The following is an 18,676-nucleotide window of genomic DNA, read 5'->3' on the forward strand; positions in this document are numbered from 1 at the left end:
TGCATTTAGTTGTTCCCCTTACCATTTCTGTAGTACTACTCTTAAGATAATAATATTTCAGTACTTGGTCATTACTTTACTTGAACCTTATGCTTAATCAAAGACACAACATCAATCACATAAACCATGTATATACAAAAGTTAACTTGAGAGATTTGTCACATCTTTAGTGTTACAAGTAACTGTTATAAAAACTTCTCTACATAACATAACTGATACAAAGTTTAAACATTAGGGACAATGAGACAGATGTGGTCTGGTCTCTATGCTGTACATCAAAGAAATGTGAATCAAAGTGGATAAATTTCATCTTCCATCACCATATATGATTGTGTGAGAAATGAACATTGAGTTGTTTACGGAGGAAGGAGAGGCAGATGAGGTAACTGAACTAGAAGTGATTGCCAACGATGGCAGTCCCATTAAGACCGGAGTGGAAACTCCAATCCCCGGAGTGTCTGGATAGAACTCAGGTAACCTTTGGTGTCTGTTTATGTATTGCACCACTTGTTCCATGTTAGGTCTTGCTTCTGGTACTATGCTTGTACATAGCAACCCTAGTTTCAGAACCACTTCTACTTCCCCGGGTACGAACTTACCTCTCAGTCTTGTATCTATTGCATCAAGTATAGAACCTTTCCTCCAGCATTCACAAACCCACTTGACCAAATGACGTTTCTCAACCGGTATCTCGGGATCAAATGGTCTCCTCCCACATGTTACTTCAAGCATAAATGCACCAAATGCATACACATCAGTTCTTGTTGAAGTTCCTGTTGATGTTAGCTCAAGCGCCATGTAACCTATAGTTCCTACAGCTGCTGTTGCAGAGAGGTTAGCTCCATGATCATCAAACCTAGCCATTCCAAAATCTCCTAAGAACCCTTGGAGATCTCCATTTAACATGACATTTGAAGCTTTGATATCTCGGTGTAAGACAACTTGGCTAGCTCCTGTATGCAAGTAACAGAGCGCAGACGCGATATCTCTCAATATTGCGAGTCTTTGAGACCACGAAAGAGGCGGCTTATCGCCGTGAAACAAGTACTGATCAACACTACCTCCTTCCATGTACTTAGAGACAAGCAATAACTCGCATTTTCGTCTGCAATACCCGAGAAGAGGAACCAGATTCTTGTGTTGTAAACTTCCCATAGTCACAACTTCAGCCACAAACTGTTTCATGCCTTGCTCTGCACCGTGTGATAGCCTCTTCACCGCTATATCACCTACAAGAGGCAAAGTTCCTTTATAGACTTCTCCAAAACCGCCTTTTCCAAGACGCCCATCTTTGTTAAACCCTCTTGTTGCTTTGTACAAAGATTCATACGAATAACGAAGTGGACCGTACTCTTTTTCCCATGGCTCTTTAACTTCTGCATATTTCTTTCTTCTGTAGTAATAAAATCCTCCAAGAACCGCGATTACGATGATAGCGAGTATAACCAGTAGAGCAATAAGCATTGGAGATGTTTTCCCCGGTTTCTTGGGACGAGGAACCTTTGGAAGTTTATAGATGTCAAGACTCTGTAGCAATACTCTGCTTCTGCTGAAGCTCCATCCTAAGATGTATTGATAACTAATCAATGAACCAGTGGCAGCCGAAAAACCGATAAATGCTTTTCGATCTGGGAAGATTGCGGTGAGGTTGATAGTTCTTGACAAAAGAGGCTTACTCGGCTTCTGAATCTTGAATGGTGCTAAAGTGACATTGAGTAGAGTATCTTCATAATCAATCCATACCTGAATAGGATCACCACTCAAGAGTTTCAAGGTTTTGTTCTTCCCTTCCTTGTCTGAATAATAAGAAGCTGAAGCAGAAACTAAAGATTGGAGGCTGTTCTCGTCTATACCGACATGGTTTTTGTCAATATCATCAAACTCTGCGCTCTGAACAGTATCAAGCTCGATAGCTAGGACATGAGAAGAAGGAGAACCATTAGTTGAGATGTTGAAGAGTCCTAAGTACTGAGTTGGATCTGTTTGTGTAAGATCCATTGAAGAAGATAGAACAAAGGCAATCCCATGACCACCATCAACTCCTGGCTTAGGAACAAGAGCGCAAACGAAATGAGTCGAGAAAGATAAAGACTTAGATGAAGCTGAACCAAAATCGAATGGTCGGTTGTAGAAAGCATGACCCTTTTGTTGAGTTGTGGCGTTGGTTAGCTGCAAAAGTCCATCTTGGACTTTGGTAGAGCCGTCAAGGTAAAGATTGTTTTGGTTTTGGTTAAAGCCATTGTAGATGAAACTCAAGTCTTGTTGACTTGATGAGCAAATCAGATTAACAACTAAGATCAAGAAGAGAAAAATTCTAGCCATTGGTAATGGACAAAACAAAAAAAAGACAGACAAGTTATGGTTTTGGGTTATGAGTTTTGTAAAATCTTAAGTTGTGGTTATAAGGGAAACGGCTTCAAACACAATTTTTCTACATATATTCCAAGTTCAAGAATAATATTCCCTATATGCAAAACAAAAAGAGTTGACTATAGACTTTTTAATTATATATAACCGTGATAATTACTCTAAAAATACGTTTAAGAATCTACTAATATACTAATTGAGAAAGAGTACTTGGTCTACTCTCGTATTATCAATATCAAGTCGAATTAAATTAAAGCGAAATAATCAATTACTTGTGAAGTGATCCATATTCCAAAGTAAGACCAAAGAATCTGAAGCTATACGACTTTGGAGTAGTTTAGTGCCAAGTCCATCCATGTGAAGAGAAGATAAGGTAACTTGTTTGACAAGTATCTGGTGCAAGCCCTACTTTGTCAAACCCAATTTTTTGCTTTATACATGAATAATGTTGAACCAGTCAACTTTATAAAATTCAAATGATTTATAATTGTTGCCAAAAAAAAAAAATGATTTATAATTTTTTCTTATTACAATCCTAGAATGCAGCCGAAAACAAAAGCAAATATATGAAGATTGTTCAGTTGTCAGACGATAGATCAGATCGCTAAGGCTGCAATGTCTTGTACTCTCGATTTTGCATATTTGGATTGTAGTCACCCTTTTCTTGGCATAGGCCAATAATGAGACTTAAGCCAAACCTTCGTATGGTTATTAGTATTTTTATGAAATTATATTATATGTTCTTTTTTTTGAACAAATATTATATATATATATTTTTTTTTTGGACAACATATTATATATTTTTAAGTAGATTAATCTATACTCCAATTTTAAAATAGCTTTTAAATGAGATTAATTTGACTTATTTAATTTTTAACTAGGTAAGTATCCACGTTGTGTCCGAGTTTATCTTATGTATTTAATTATATATAAATGTCATTAGCTTGTTAAGAATTTTTATTTACTTTGAAAGAGCATATAATCCTTGTGTTTGACTTTATAAACACAACTCGGAAATAACACTTATTTTAATTTCTATAATATACAGTCACACTTTGACAATTAAACTAGAATGGACATGTTCATTTTATCGCCGCAACTTTAATTTGCAGCTATCAAACGAACAAGAGTACATGTGTTTGCTGCAGCCGCATTTACATGCAGCGACAAAACAAACATATCCGATATCTTTTTATTATACAAAACGAATTATATTGATTGTTTGACCTAAGCATTTAAATCTTTGTAAAACATGATTCAAATAGTACCGACTGTTTTTGGTTTGGACTGAAATTTTTTTGCTGAATATTTAGACTTTAGATTAAACTTTATAATAAAATATTAATTGTAATTTAATTTCAATTAATATGGTAGTTCTTAATGCTATTTACATAATGTAAAAAAAATCAACATATTCAACTAACATATATAGAATTCCGTAAATAGAAAAAACAGAAATATGGTCTTCGATCCGCCATTAGTTACAAAAAATTTGGATTTTATTAGCATTATGTTGTTTGGTACTTTGGTATAAGCGTTTTTATACAATACTCTTCAGATTATAATTAAATTTGGTTTAGATTCAGATTAATTGAAGTTCAGATTCGGTTTGGTTTTTGCGTTCAATCATTGAAATTAATTTCTAAAACTATTCATATATGGACCGACCTTTATCCTAAAGTCCTAATTAACTCTTATCTTATAATATCCAAAACTATACTTATTTCCGTACAATAAACTTGTAGTCTTTTAGTTAACTTTAGTGAACTTATTTAGCACAATTATTTTGTATCTTACAATAAACTACTCAATTAAAAAAAAAAAGAATGATTTGTTTACCAAAAAGCTGTATACGTAACTTAGGAAGAAGAAGAGTCTACAACTCCCACATCGGTTCAAGACAGCTCCAAAGTACTCTTCAATCCTCATATAATTTCGATCTCTATCGCTTTTATAGAATTTCCTCTTAAGAGTTGAGATGTACATTTATCAACTCTTTAAGCTCCAAAGTACTCTTCAACCTTCAGATTCACATGTGTTTTGATCTCACATGATTGCTAAAACCATACATATATCATTGAAACGAAATATGATTCACCTAAATTGAAAAGTAAGGAAGAAGAAGAGTCACATCGCTTCAAAACAACATTTAATTTATATTATGTCATTATATATTTAAATCCTTGTTTAAATGTCACATATCGGTCATATATTGAATTCACCTCCGCATTTAGTCTCTTTATAGTAAAATCTCTACTACTTTATTCAAAATTATATTTGGGCAGCACAATGTTGTTTATTAAAAAAAAAATTAATTGATTATTTAATTTGTGAGTTAAATAATTGGTTAAATTTTCGATGTCAAAATAAAAAACATATTAAATTTTCTTTTAAAATACATATTCTTTTTTATTTTGATGATTTTTTCCTTTTCTAGTTTATGATCTATGTAATTTTATTACCTTTTCAACCATATTAATTTTTCTTTTAAAATTTATGTTGTTGCAGGAGAGATATACCAAAACAAGTACTAAAAAACAGATCCATAAATATAAAAATTAAAAAGGAAAAAAGTTTTAATTATAGAAAACTTTACGATCGCTGAAGCTTCAACACCATTTGTTCTTCCTTGTTCTCCGCCGCATTGTCTCGGCTCCATGAGAGATCAAACTCTTCCCAAAGAAGCTTCTTCTTCTTCTTCTTCTACATTCCCCATAGCACCAATCACGCTTTCGCATCCCAATTCGAAACGTGAGTTCTCCTTTTCCCTATTCTCGATCGCATCGAGCAACCAAGTGTCGCGAGAAACACTTTAACCTAGATCGATGATTCGCTTTATAATCAATCTCACGAGCTGATTCTGTAATGTAGAAGCCCTAATTTCTTGGGTATGTATGTATGTTGTGTGTGATTTGATTTGATTCTCTTTGATCCTTTTATGGCAATGGTTGAGAAGAATGGTTCTGCGATTGGGTATGTAGCTCGGAATCTGTTACTATGCTTATTCGTCGTAACTACGATCTTATTCGCGCTTTCGTGTTACTTTGTGTTGCGTTCCACTGCTCATAATCGATTCCTCAGCTCCACATTTTCATCTAAATCATTCGATGTGAATGTGAAAGGGGTAAAGAGGGAGAGAGATGATTGTAGTAGGTGTGTTAAGGATGATAAGTCGGTGATAGCGAAGGCGGCTCCTCTTAAGGTTTATATGTATAATATGGATCCAGAGTTTCATTTCGGATTGTTAGATTGGAAACCTGATGGGAAGAAGAAAGGTAGTAGTAGTGTATGGCCTGATGTTCAGAAGTTTATACCGCCTTATCCTGGAGGGTTGAATTTGCAGCATAGTATCGAGTATTGGCTTACGTTAGATTTACTTGCTTCGGAGTATGAGAATGCGCCGAGGACTGTTGCTGCGAAACGGGTTTATAATTCTACTGAAGCTGATGTTATCTTTGTGCCGTTTTTTTCGTCTTTGAGTTATAATCGGTTCTCTAAGGTGAATCCTCATCAGAAGATTAGTAAGAACAAGGATTTGCAAAGGAAGTTGGTTAGTTTTTTGACTGCTCAAGAGGAGTGGAAGAGATCGGGTGGTAGAGATCATGTGGTTCTTGCTCATCATCCGAATAGTATGTTGGATGCTAGAAACAAGCTGTTTCCTGCAATGTTTATACTCTCGGACTTTGGAAGGTATCCTCCTACTGTGGCGAATGTTGAGAAAGATATCATTGCGCCTTATAAGCATGTTATCAAAGCGTATGAAAACGATACGTCTGGTTTCGATAGCAGACCGATTCTGCTTTACTTTCAGGGTGCCATATACAGGAAAGATGTAAGTTCTTTTGTTACCTTGCTTTTAGTACTTGCGTTCCATTATTTATTATTCAACAAATCTGATTCTTGCATTTGAATTTTGTGATACTAATTTCTGAAAGTGAACTGTACAAGTTAGCTAAATTTGGTTTGGTCCAATGTGTCATATATCTCAGGGTGGGTTTGTGCGTCAGGAGTTATTCTACCTCTTGCAAGATGAGAAAGACGTTCATTTCTCGTTTGGGAGTGTGAGAAATGGAGGCATAAACAAAGCAAGCCAGGGAATGCACAACTCTAAGTTCTGCCTCAACATTGCCGGAGACACTCCTTCATCAAACCGTCTCTTTGACGCCATTGCCAGTCACTGTGTGCCTGTCATTATTAGCGACGACATTGAGCTTCCTTTCGAGGACGTTCTTGATTACTCTGAGTTCTCGGTGTTTGTTCGCACCGCTGATGCATTAAAAGAAAACTTTCTAGTTAATTTAATAAGGGGAATAAGCAAAGAGGAATGGACACGAATGTGGAAGAGACTACAGGAAGTGGAGAAACATTATGAGTTCCATTTTCCGTCGAAGGTAGATGATGCAGTCCAGATGATATGGCAAGCGATTGCACGTAAAGTCCCGAGTGTAAAAATGAGAATTCATAAGTCTAGAAGGTATTCTGGATCTGCTTCTGATACAGGGAAAGAATCAAGATGGTCTTCATTGATACCTCGGAGTTTTTGGTGAATAACTATGAGATTTTTTTGTCTGTCTTCATTTTCTCAGAGGACATCTTTTTTTTTTCTTTGTGTAGAGAGAAGTTTATGTTGGATCAGATGATTTGTGAACTTTTTCTCCAAATCATAGGTTATATATAGCCAGAGAGATAAGTCTTTATTCTAATTTGATTTCTGCTTTTCACCATAGAAAGAATAATAATGTTGTAAGTTGATTTGTTAAAATTGTTTCATTTTAATCTCTTTTTGTTAACTGTACTACTCAGATTTCTTAATCTCCATGTCTTTTTTTTTCACTTCTGAGGGTTCTAAACACCAACCTGTAATGTCAAACTTGGATTATTGTTCAATTTCACAGGTAAGCATGTCCAATTATGAAACTTACAGATTCTTGGATTACAAAGGACATGACGATCTGTTTGAGTACAACATCAACAGACAACATAGTCAACAGTTTTAAGTTAAAACATTTAAGTAGCAAGACAGATCTAGATGCAGAACATACACAGTTCCTTAGATTTCTCATCTCCCATGACCGTCCAAGATCGTGTGAGTAACAAACATAGAAACTGACGAGTTCCTTAATCTGGAGACCTCAATGGCAGATGATGCTACGGCTGAAACTGGCATAAAAGCCCCGATACCTGGAGTAGATGGCGAGAAATCCGGCAAGGGTAAGTCTCGGTTAAGGTATTGCACCACTTGCTCCATGGAAGGCCTTGATTCTGGCATAGCATTTGTGCAGAGCAGTCCAAGTTTCAGAACCATCTCAACTTCCGCAGATACAAATTCTCCTCCCAATCTTGAATCTCTAGTCTCGAGTAAACAAGCATGTTTCCAGCATTCAAATACCCACTTGACCAAATATTGCTTTTCAACTGGCAGCTCAGGTTCCACAGGTCGTCTTCCACAAGTTACTTCAAGAAGGAAAGCACCAAATGCATACACATCGGTTTTCATAGACGTTCCAGTTGTTATTAGCTCTGGTGCCATGTAACCTATAGTTCCCACAGCAGCTGTTGCAGATAAGTTGGCTCCATGGTCATGAAACTTGGCCATGCCAAAATCACCTAACCTCCCATTGAACTCAGAATCTAACATTACGTTAGAAGCTTTTATATCCCGGTGCAAAACAACGCGCTTAGTTCCTATATGCAAGTAACTGAGAGCCGAGGCAATGTCTTTAATAATAGAAATCCTTTGCAACCATGAAGGAGATGGGTTTTGGTTTTGAAACAAGTACTGGTCAAGACTGCCATTGGGCATGAACTCAGAGACTAACAGTAATTCACCTTTTCTCCTGCAATACCCGAGAAGAGGAACCAAATTGCGATGCTGTAAACTTCCCATAGTTACAACTTCTGCCACAAACTGTTTCATTCCTTGCTCTGCATCATGTGATAGTCTTTTCACAGCTATATGCCTGCTTAAGGGCAGAGTTCCTCTATAGACTTCTCCAAACCCACCTTTACCAACACGACAATCTTTACTAAACCCATTTGTTGCTTTGTACAAAGACTTATACGAGAACCGGTGTGGTCCATATTCCTTTTCCCACCATTCTTTAACTTCTGCATATTTCTTTCTTCTGTACCAATACATTCCTCCAAGAACCATCACCACAGGGATCACCAATAAGACGACCAAACCAATATGCAGTGGAGATAAATATAGTTTCTTTTTAACTTCTCTAGGAAGAGGAACCTGAGGGAGTTTAGAGAGGTCCAAGGTCTGTAATAGTTCTCTGCTTCTACTAAAACTCCACCCAAGTATATAATGGTTACTGAGCATGTTCCCTGTTGATGCAGAGAACCCAACATACATCTTCTCTTGAAAAACTTCTGAAAGATTCATGGCTCTTGATATAAGAGGCTGATTTGGCTTCTGGATATCTATAGGAGCCAGAGTAAGATTTAGAAACAAGCCATCGTAATCCACAAAGACCTGGATAGGCTCTCCACTCAGAAGATCTATGCTTATATTTTTCCTTAAGACACTGGAAAAGTAAGATGGCAGAGAAGATTCAAGAGATATTGGACTGTTCACATCAATACCAACATGAGGCTTTTCCAACTCATTAAACTCTACTGTCTTAACAGTATCGAGTTCAATAGCTAGCAGAGGAGAAGTAGAAGAAGTCCCATTATTGCTAAATACACCCAAATACTGAGTTGCGTATGCATGAGAGAGATCCATCGAAGGAGACACAACAAAGGCAATCCCATGGCCACCAACACCTCCCAACTTAGGAGGAACCAGAGCACACACAAAATGTGTATAGAACGAGAGCGATGAAGATGGACCAAAATCAAATGGCTGCTTGAAGAAAGCATGACCCATCTGCAGCTCTGTAGAGTTTGTTAACAGTAAAAGCCCACCAGGAAGGATCTTGGCGATCCCATCAATGAAAAGATCAGCTTGATCGAAGCCATTGTAGACAAACCGAGTTTCTTGTTGACTTGAGTGGCAAATCAGATAAAGACAGGAGAAGATCAAAAAAAGATGCAGTCTGTAAGACATGGTCACTGAAGGAGAGAGTCTGAAAAATCTATGGTAACAAGAAACCTCTTGAGCTGAAAAAAACAAGGTCTAGTAATAACTTCCAGGACAAGAAAGTCAAAACTCGAATTTTCAATATTCAAATCTCCTCCTAATTTCTAAGCAATTGCTAAGGAATTTAGAGTTGACTTCATGATAGAGCGTGACATAATATAACTAAACCATAGTCTAATCCCTCATGAACTGTCAACATCTCATAGTTAAAACTCTACACTGGTCAAATAAAGCAAACTTGTATTAAATCCTCCATGCTAATATAATCAAAAGTCAAATGAAGAAAACAAAAGAAAGCTAAGTACTTACATCTTTCAGAAACAATTCACGCTATACTCCCAAAGGAATCTGAAATGCCTTGGGAGTAAAAGTTGGTTCTAGCATTAAGAAAGGCAAGAGTCAGATGAATCATATAAGTTAAAAATTTAATGAATTCAAACTAAGTTAAATAGCTGACCAAGTCACAATCTCTGGAGTCTGATCATCTCTGATCCCTAAAGTCATATCTTAAGAATTCCAATTACCTTATGCAAAAAGTCTCACATAGAACAAAGCAGAGTCCCTCGTTTCATTTGTTCTTTTAATGCAACGAATTCGGGCCAGAATAAAGGCCCATTATTTGGCCCAATTTAAAGCTCTCTGGAAGCCAGAGAAGCTTGTGAATTATTTGGGCTGATGAGATTGGTTCTGATGAGATTATTGACAAAGTCAGAGCCATGTCGAAGTCCTTTTTTGCAAGAAGAGTTTTGAAGTGAAAGAGAACGAAGACAAATAATAAACATAACATGATAACAATGACTTCATACACACGTAACACGTTTTGGCCAAAAAAGAGAAAGTATATATAGGTTTTGTTTCCATTTGCAAAAGATTAAAGTTTGATTATTATTATTATTATTTTTGTGTAAACAGCCAAAATTCAAAATCTACAGACTAATAGATAATTGTTATCGAAAATATCCAAACGTTAAAATCAAAAGTTTTCATTTTTTGGAGCCACTTACCCAAATTCAAATTAATCATTTGCCACGTGTGTGTAAAGCAAGAAGCCACCTAGGGTTATCAAGTGGCAAAACTGGTAAATAAATGTAATTTACAGGGTAAATTTTTTATTTAATTCATTTCATTGTTAGCATTTTTATTTGCTTAATATCGCAACGGTTGAATCATTTTGAATCCATCGCTCTCTCACTCTGAAACCTCCTTCATCTTCTTCATCGATGTCTCTGTTTTCTTTTTCTGGGTAATCCAAGCGTCTCTGTTTTTGGACCTAATTTGAAGGTTAGATTAATTATTTTTCTATTAATCTTTTCGATTCATAGTTTTGAATAGTTGTTTCCATTTGTATGTTTCAATTTCGCGAATTTTCTGGAGATTTTTGGGATTAATTTATGCATCAAAATCAGAACAGATCATCGATTTTTGAAATTGTGATGATTACTTAGTGCGCATCCATGTTCTTCCGATTCTCAATTTGTTCATTTCTTATGATGATGATGATATACTTTTTGTAATCGCCGTCTAATTAGGGTTTTGCTTTGTATATGATTTTCATTTTTTTATCAACTAGGTTACGCTCATGGATCATTGATAAGTATCGTTGGTTTCATGGATAAATTTCAAGTTATCATTGCGTCGAGGTACTAGTAATCTCTTTTTCTCTCTCTCGTTATATTCTGTTTCTGTATTGAACATGTAACCATGGACTATGAAGTTACTAGATCATTTATGAAGTTATTAATTGAGATCTTTGGGAGTTTTGAATAGTTGTTTCCATTTGTATGTTTCAATTTCGCGAATTTTCTTGAGATTTTTTTTTGGATTAATTTATGCATCAAAATCAGAACAGATCTTGACCAAAAAAAAAAAATCAGAACAGATCATTGATTTGAATTGATCGCTTTCTACTTGTGATGACTACTTAGTGAATCCATGTCTTCCGGTTTTCAATTTGTACATTTCTTATGATTATATACTTTGTGTTATCGCCTTCTAATTAGGGTTTTACTTTGTGTTCATGTGAGTGAAATGTTGAATGGTTGTTAGTAACGAAATTAGGCTTTTTAAAGGAATTAACAATTTTTTTTTGAGTTTGAAACTACGAGGCGAAGATGATTGATTTTAAAAGCTTTTTGTTCATGCTTGAATTGTTATTTGCTGCAAGTACTTATTGTATTTCTATTCTTTATTTGTTGAGGCTTATGAATGGTTGTAAGAGAAACAGATTGGATAGTTCTGTTATTGTATAGTTTTTTTTTTGGGAATTAACAATCTCTAGGATCATAACTGGAAAACAAAGTACTAGCAACAGATTGCTTTTGTTATGTCGATTTCTTTGCTTTATCATTTATTTGTGAGTTTGTGAATGTTATTTTGTTTCTGATATTTGTTTTTTATTTTCGTGATTTCAGTAAAATTTGAGTTTCAAAAACTGTGAATTACTCTATCAGAAGGTGCAGAAACAGGAATGCTCACCATGTCCAGGTAAGTACTCACTCATATTGTTAGTTGTAAGTCTCATCTATCTAAGGTTGATCGTAATATGTTTTGAAATTCTATGGTTATGGTTGACTGTTACTGTTCTTTTTCATTGTGTTTTTCCTAAGCAGGATCTCATACAAACAAAAGCAGAATGAGGTTTTTTTAGAACCAAAGGGCTTTAACTCGGGCTTCATCTATTCAATATATATGTAAGTTACTTGATCAGCCATGGGTAAGTAACTCAATCTCCCTCTTGTCTCATTTCTTTGCTCTCTAGCTTTATTAATAAGTTCTTTAGCATGTTGATTTCTGTTTCATGGGTGAGGATAGCCTGGCATGTTTGGTTAAAACACCAAACTTGCAGTTTATAAAACCACAAAACACAGCACAACAAACAATCCAAACAAAAACATATAACTACACAAACACAAAACACAAAACACAAGAAAACATGAACACGTATACACAACACGCAAATCTTAAACTTCACGTGCAGAAACAAAACAAAAACACGAAACATAAACACGTAAGCACAACACTCCAAACATAAACCTCACGTGCAGACACAAAATATTCAAATAGGCAAAACAAAAACACCAAAAACACAACACTAGACAAAAAAAAATCACGATCATAGACCATAATTCGTTGAACTGTGGTGTCAATGTTTATAAGCTAATCAAAAGTTCAATGCAGATGACCTTGGGGATCCCTACAACAAAGGAATATACGAGTGTCAGGTATTATCTTTGATCACCACAGTTCAAATATCAAATTCTACAGTTTGTTCTGCAGCAAAGGAACTGCTGTTATAGTCTTCTAGTGTTTATTTATGAATTCTTTAGTGAAATACGTCTTATTGATGTTTGCATGAGGTTTCCCTTTTTATTGTTTTCGTGTTTGGCATCAAAAGTCTATTTGGTTTTAGTGTTTAGCTACTGTGAGTTTAGGATCCATTGTAATACTGTTCAAAAGTTTATGTTTAAAGTTGACTTCCAATGTTTTTATTTTCATATTTTACTTTGGCAGGAAAACCATGGCATAAATAAATTGAAAATGGTACTCACAAAGCCAGAATAATGAAGCATCTTGAGTTTAGAATCTGTAGGTACTCAATAGTCATCACTTTAGTACATTTACAGCAGACTGATGTTGTTGTAATTATGCAGGGAATAACTTCCAGTTGTCTGCCTTACTTCACGATCTTCTTTTTCTATATATCAATCTTCATGGACAATCACCAAAACAAAGTTTTCTATCTTTTAATTTTCAACTTTTTTGATGAATATATTCCTCATGTTCTGTCAACTACGAACTCTATCATGTTCTTGCTATTAATTATCTCTATGATTTGACAGAGGTATAGGAAAAAATGGCTTTGCATGGTATGATTGGAGTTCTTATTTCTACATTTTTCCTTGTATATCTTGTAAAGGTATCTCTATCTCTTCTGAAAGTATTTGCTTGAAGTGAACTATTCATTTCGTAAGCCATAATGACATGATTGTGCTTGGGCAACGTTTAGGTGCTATTGATCCGGAAGCTAACCACTATATTTGATGGGAAATTCTCTATGAATGGGTAACCATGTCAGTCTTTGCTAATCATTAAAAATTTTGGATTTAGCATCAAGGTGAATTTATTGTCTTTATTCTCAAGCTTAACTGCTTACAGAGATTTGGAAATCAGTTATAATCTTCATTCTTTTTTATTTGTAGGCACTGGTTTGGCTTTTGGACATTGCATTCTCTTGGTTGGGTTTGGATTTGATGATAAGGTGGCTTAGATCACATTAACATGTTTTCACATAATCTTAAATGCAATAATCTTTGTTCTTTTAACAACTGAGGATGTTCTATCATGTTATTGGTTCAAGAGTGAGCTGTGGTTTGCGAATTTAACTGTAAAGACGTCGAGAAAGTGGCCAAAACTTCGCTCGGACTAGATGCTGTAAGATTTTTAGTAACTTCAATACTCTGCATAGTTTTTGATTTTGTGTGTTCTAATTCAAGTTCACTCTCTACATAACTCTTGCTAGATGAATTCAAGAGATGGGAACTTTGAGGAGCAATAATAAAAAAAATGAGGACTCAAATATTGAACGAAGAAGAAGGGCTCAAATAGGGAAGTGACTTAACTCTTTCTTTCTCTCTCAATTCTATACATCATGCGTAAGTCCACTTTTAGGATAATACAAGTAGAATACAACACAACAAAGCATTATCCTGGAAAACATTAGAATTGTGGCTTAAAGCACCATCACTATTTTGTGAGTTTGAGAATGCTATTTTGTTTTTGATATTTGTTATTTTTGGTGACTGCAGTAAAATCAGATTTAAAAACTGTTGGTTACCTGATAAGAGGGTGTAGAAACAGGTAAGCTCACCATGTCCAGGTAAGTAGTCACATGTTAGTTGTAAGTACTCATCTATCTAAGGTGGAGCGTAACATGTTTTGATACTCTATGGTTAAAGTATGGTTAACTGTAACTGTTCTTGTTCATTGTGTTTCTCTAAGCAGGATCTCATAAAACCAAAGCAGAATGAGATTTTTTCGAACCAAAGGGCTTTAACTCGGGCTTCATGTATTCAATATAAATGTAAGTTACTTGATCAACCATGGGTAAGTAACTCAATCTCCTTCTCGTCTCATGTCTCTGCTCTCTAGCTTTACCTTATAAGAGGGTGTAGAAACAGGAAAGCTCACCATGTCCAGGTAAGTAGTCACATGTTAGTTGTAAGTTCTCATCTATCTAAGGTCGAGTGTAACATGTTTTGAAACTCTATGGTTAAAGTATGGTTAACTGTAACTGTTCTTTTTCATTGTGTTTTTCTAAGCAGGATCTCATAAAACCAAAGCAGAATGAGATTTTTTCGAACCAAAGGGCTTTAACTCGGGCTTCTGTAAGTTACTTGATCAGCCATGGGTAAGTAACTCAATCTCCTTCTCGTCTCATGTCTCTGCTCTCTAGCTTTACAAATAAGTTCTTTATCATGTTTATCTGTGTTTCATGGGCTAGGATAGCCTGGCACCAAAATTGCAGTTTATAAAAACACAAAACACAGCACAACAAATAATCCAAACGAAAACATTTTAACTACACAAAAACACAAACACAAAACACAAGAAAACAACAAAAACACGAATACACAACACTAAAATCATAAACTTCACGTGCAGAAACAAAACTCAAATTGACAAAACAAAAACACGAAAACACGAAACTCAAAACATAAACACGTAAGCACAACACTCCAAACATATACCTCACGTGCAGACACACAATATTCAAATAGGCAAAACAAAATCACCAAAATCACAACACTAGACAAAAACTTCACGATGGTAGAACATTATTCGTAGAATTGTGGTGTCAAGGTTTATAAGCTCTGTGTTTGGAATCAAAAGGTCAATGCAGATGTCCTTGGGAAGCCTAGAGCAAAGGAATATGCGAGTGTCAGGTATTATATTGATCACCACAGTTCATATATCAAGTTCTACATTCTGTTCTACAGCAAAGGAACTGTTGTTATAGTCTTCTAGTATTCCTTTATGAATTCTTTAGTGAAATACGTCTTATTGATTGCACATTGATATATTGGCTTGAATGGTCTATTAAACATTGAGAGGAAGAAAACTTATTATCAATCTGCTTTAACTTTCACTTTTTGAGTCTAAAGTGAAATCAATTTGACATATGTGCAGGACATTAGGATTTTCTATTGGTGGCAAGGAGAAACTTAGCCGCTTTCATGGATATCCCTCTGAACTGCTGCAGCAGCGTTTGTCTGCAGGGTAATCTTTATGGATGTGCACCAAATCAAGGTTCTCCATGTTCTATATGATATTTTATAATTCTGTGATATGAACTATTTTCTTTACTCTAGCATATATGAACTCTTACACATTCTAGGTAGATGACCAGCGTTACATGTAGATGCTATATTTACATGAGTATTAGAGATGTCTGGAGAAAATAGCTCTGTTTGCTTGTCTTGGAGTGCTGATTTCTACATTTTTCCTTGGATATCTTCTGAAGGTATCTCTATCTCTTCTGAAAGAATCTGCTTGAATTATACTATTCATTTCATAAGTCATAATGACATGATTGTGTTTGGGCAACGTTTAGGTGCTATTGATCCGGAAGCTGACCACTATATTTGATGGGAAATTCTCAATGAATGGGTAACCATGTCAGTCTTTACTAATCATTTAAATTTTTGGATTTAGCATCAAGGTGAATTTATTGTCTTTATTCTCAAGCTTAACTGCTTTAGGATATTTGAAAATCAGTTATAGTCTTCATTCTTTTTTATTTGTAGGCACTGGTTTGGCTTTTGGACATGGCATTGTTTTGGATGGGTATGGATTTGATGATAAGGTGGCTTAGATCACATTAACATGTTTTCACATATATGGTATGTACTTTATCACACCTTACTCTTAAATGCAATAATCTTTGTACTTTTTAACAACTGAGGATTTTCTATCATGTTATTGGTTCAAGAGTGAGCTGTGGTTTTTGAATTTAGCTGTAAAGACTTCAAGAAAGTGGCCAAAACTTCGCTCGGACTAGATGATGTAAGATTTTTAGTAACTTCAATACTCTGCATAGTTTGTGATTTTTTGTGTTCTAATTCAAGTTCACTCTCTACAGAACTCTTGCTAGATGAATTCAAGAGAAGGGAACTTTCAGGAGCAAAAATAAGAAAACTGAGGACTCAAATATTGAACGAAGATGGGCTCAAATAGGGAAGTGACTTAACTCTTTCTTTCTCTCTCTATTCTATACATCATGCATAAGTCCACTTTTAGGATAATACAAGTAGACTACAACACAACAAAACATTAGAATTGTGGGTTAAAGCACCATCACTTGTTTGTGATTTTTTGAATGTTATTTTGTTTTTGATATTTGTTTTTTTTGGTGACTGCAGTAAAATCAGTTTCAAAAACTGTTGGTTACTTTATAAGAGGGTGTTGAAACAGAAATGCTCACCATGTCCAGGTAAGTAGTCACTTGTTAGTTGTAAGTACTCATCTATCTAAGGTGGAGCGTAACATGTTTTGAAACTCTATGGTTAAAGTATGGTTAACTGTAACTGTTCTTTTTCATTGTGTTTTTCTAAGCAGGATCTCATAAAACCAAAGCAGAATGAGATTTTTTTAAACCAAAGGGCTTTAACTCGGGCTTCATGAATTCAGTATATATGTAAGTTACTTGATCAGCCATGGGTAAGTAACTCAAACTCCCTCTCGTCCATGTCTCTACTTTATAGCCTTATGAATAAGTTCTTTAGCATGTTGATGGGCTAAAATTTGCCTGACCTATTTGGTTAGAACACCAAACTTGCAGTTTATAAAACCACAAAACACAGCACAACAAACAATCCAAACGGAAACATATAACTACACAAAACACAAAACACAAAACACAAGAAAACATGAACACGTATACACAACACTCAAATTTTAAACTTCACGTGCAGAGAACAAAATACAAATCGACAAAACAAAAACAAGAAAACACGAAACAAAAACATGTAAGCAGAACACTCCAAACATAAACCTCACGTGCGACAAAATATTCAAATATGCAAAACAAAAACACCAAAAACACAACACTAGACAAAAAAAATCTTAGTAACTTTAATACTCTGCATAGATTGTGGTTTTGTAGGTACTTATTCAAGTTTACTCTCTACAGAACTCTTGCTTGATGAATTCAAGAGAAGGGAACGTTGAGGAGAAAAAAAATGAGGAGTTTCTTCCATAGCAAATATTGAATGAAGATGGGCTCGCAATGGGAAAGTGACTTAAATCTCTCTTTCTCTCCCTATTCTATACATTATGCATATTTATTTGCATGATTAGACAAATTTATATCTCTATGTAGTTTTGTATGTTCTTGATCGAGACTTATTCACTCTTATCAAATCTCTTGTAGGGTGAATTCAAGAGAAGAACAAAGAAGGGCTCAAGTGAAGTACTCTCTCTCTCTCTTTCCTCAAATCTCTTACTTCTTTAGTCCGCACACTTTCGAAATATACAAATACACTAAAACACCACAAAGCAAACAAACAACAAACTTAACACTCATAACAAAAACTTCGCATGCACGAAACTAAATACAATACAAACAAAACAAAACAAAACAAAAAATATACGTCACTTGACGCACTCAATCAACAAATTTTTTACAGACACCAGGCACGTCAAAACTCAACACAACAAAACAAACATAACACAAATTTGCACGACACAAAACTCACAAATAAAACATAAATAAAATAACATGAAAAACATCATTATCCAATCGGGAAAATTCTTTTTAAAAAACGCGACTTATTTAATATTTGTTAGAAAATTATATGAACTTTTCTCGTTACCAAAAAGATACGTGAATTGATTTATCGTAGATTAAAAAAAAAACTATTTTTTTGTTCTAATTTCTCAACCTTGCGTGAAGGACACCGTTATATTTTTTGAAAAAAATCCAGAAAAAAAACTCAACTCATTTAATATTGGCCCAAAAAACTACACAACAAATTTTATTGCCATAAAAATACACAATCAACATTTTTTTTTCGTTAACAATGCCAAATGATAAACGCTCCTTCTTAATCTCTAATAAATTCTCCAATTTTCAAATTAGAGCAAAAAAAAAATATAATAGTAACGGTTATTACATAAGTAAGTTGATTTGAAGTCATTTTTATTGTAAGAGAACATGTGAAG

At 34.9% G+C, this 18,676-nt stretch overlaps 3 protein-coding genes and 1 long non-coding RNA gene across 5 annotated transcripts; 2 read left to right on the top strand and 2 right to left on the bottom strand.

Annotated features, from left to right (window-relative positions):
- Positions 1-154: 154 nt before the first annotated feature.
- On the bottom strand, positions 155-2,354 carry LOC17886102 (putative L-type lectin-domain containing receptor kinase I.1). The gene has a single exon (XM_006290264.2). It carries the CDS (start codon positions 2,320-2,322, stop codon positions 307-309), a length of 2,016 nt encoding a protein of 671 aa, XP_006290326.1. The 5' UTR covers positions 2,323-2,354; the 3' UTR covers positions 155-306.
- A 2,630-nt stretch (positions 2,355-4,984) lies between these two features.
- On the top strand, positions 4,985-7,157 carry LOC17886188 (probable arabinosyltransferase ARAD1). The gene is made up of 2 exons (XM_006290943.2): positions 4,985-6,199; positions 6,357-7,157. Exons 1-2 carry the CDS (start codon positions 5,306-5,308, stop codon positions 6,912-6,914), a joined length of 1,452 nt encoding a protein of 483 aa, XP_006291005.1. The 5' UTR covers positions 4,985-5,305; the 3' UTR covers positions 6,915-7,157.
- Positions 7,158-7,227: 70 nt separating this feature from the next.
- On the bottom strand, positions 7,228-9,424 carry LOC17886645 (L-type lectin-domain containing receptor kinase I.3). 2 transcript variants are annotated; one of them, XM_023782982.1, is made up of 2 exons: positions 7,756-9,424; positions 7,228-7,635 (listed from the first exon to the last, which is right to left on the bottom strand). In XM_023782982.1, exons 1-2 carry the CDS (start codon positions 9,422-9,424, stop codon positions 7,427-7,429), a joined length of 1,878 nt encoding a protein of 625 aa, XP_023638750.1. In that variant the 3' UTR covers positions 7,228-7,426. The 2 variants fall into 2 exon arrangements, with proteins under 2 accessions (XP_023638750.1, XP_023638749.1); XM_023782981.1 differs by having other exon boundaries at positions 7,228-9,424.
- A 6,808-nt stretch (positions 9,425-16,232) lies between these two features.
- LOC111830530 lies at positions 16,233-17,362 on the top strand. The gene is made up of 3 exons (XR_002833947.1): positions 16,233-16,356; positions 16,446-16,519; positions 16,596-17,362. It is a non-coding gene; the product is annotated as an uncharacterized LOC111830530 (long non-coding RNA).
- The last annotated feature ends 1,314 nt before the right edge of the window (positions 17,363-18,676 follow it).

Source organism: Capsella rubella, unplaced genomic scaffold, assembly GCF_000375325.1.
Source record: "Capsella rubella cultivar Monte Gargano unplaced genomic scaffold, Caprub1_0 scaffold_5, whole genome shotgun sequence".
NCBI lineage: Eukaryota > Viridiplantae > Streptophyta > Magnoliopsida > Brassicales > Brassicaceae > Capsella > Capsella rubella.

Excerpts from the sequence above, each read along its gene's own strand:
- LOC17886102 (XM_006290264.2), bottom strand. The coding sequence starts at position 2,322 with ATGGCTAGAATTTTTCTCTTCTTGATCTTAGTTGTTAATCTGATTTGC.
- LOC17886188 (XM_006290943.2), top strand. The coding sequence starts at position 5,306 with ATGGCAATGGTTGAGAAGAATGGTTCTGCGATTGGGTATGTAGCTCGG. Across the intron at positions 6,200-6,356 it reads GTGCCATATACAGGAAAGAT|GGTGGGTTTGTGCGTCAGGA; the intron begins GTAAGTTCTTTT and ends CATATATCTCAG.
- LOC17886645 (XM_023782981.1), bottom strand. The coding sequence starts at position 9,424 with ATGTCTTACAGACTGCATCTTTTTTTGATCTTCTCCTGTCTTTATCTG.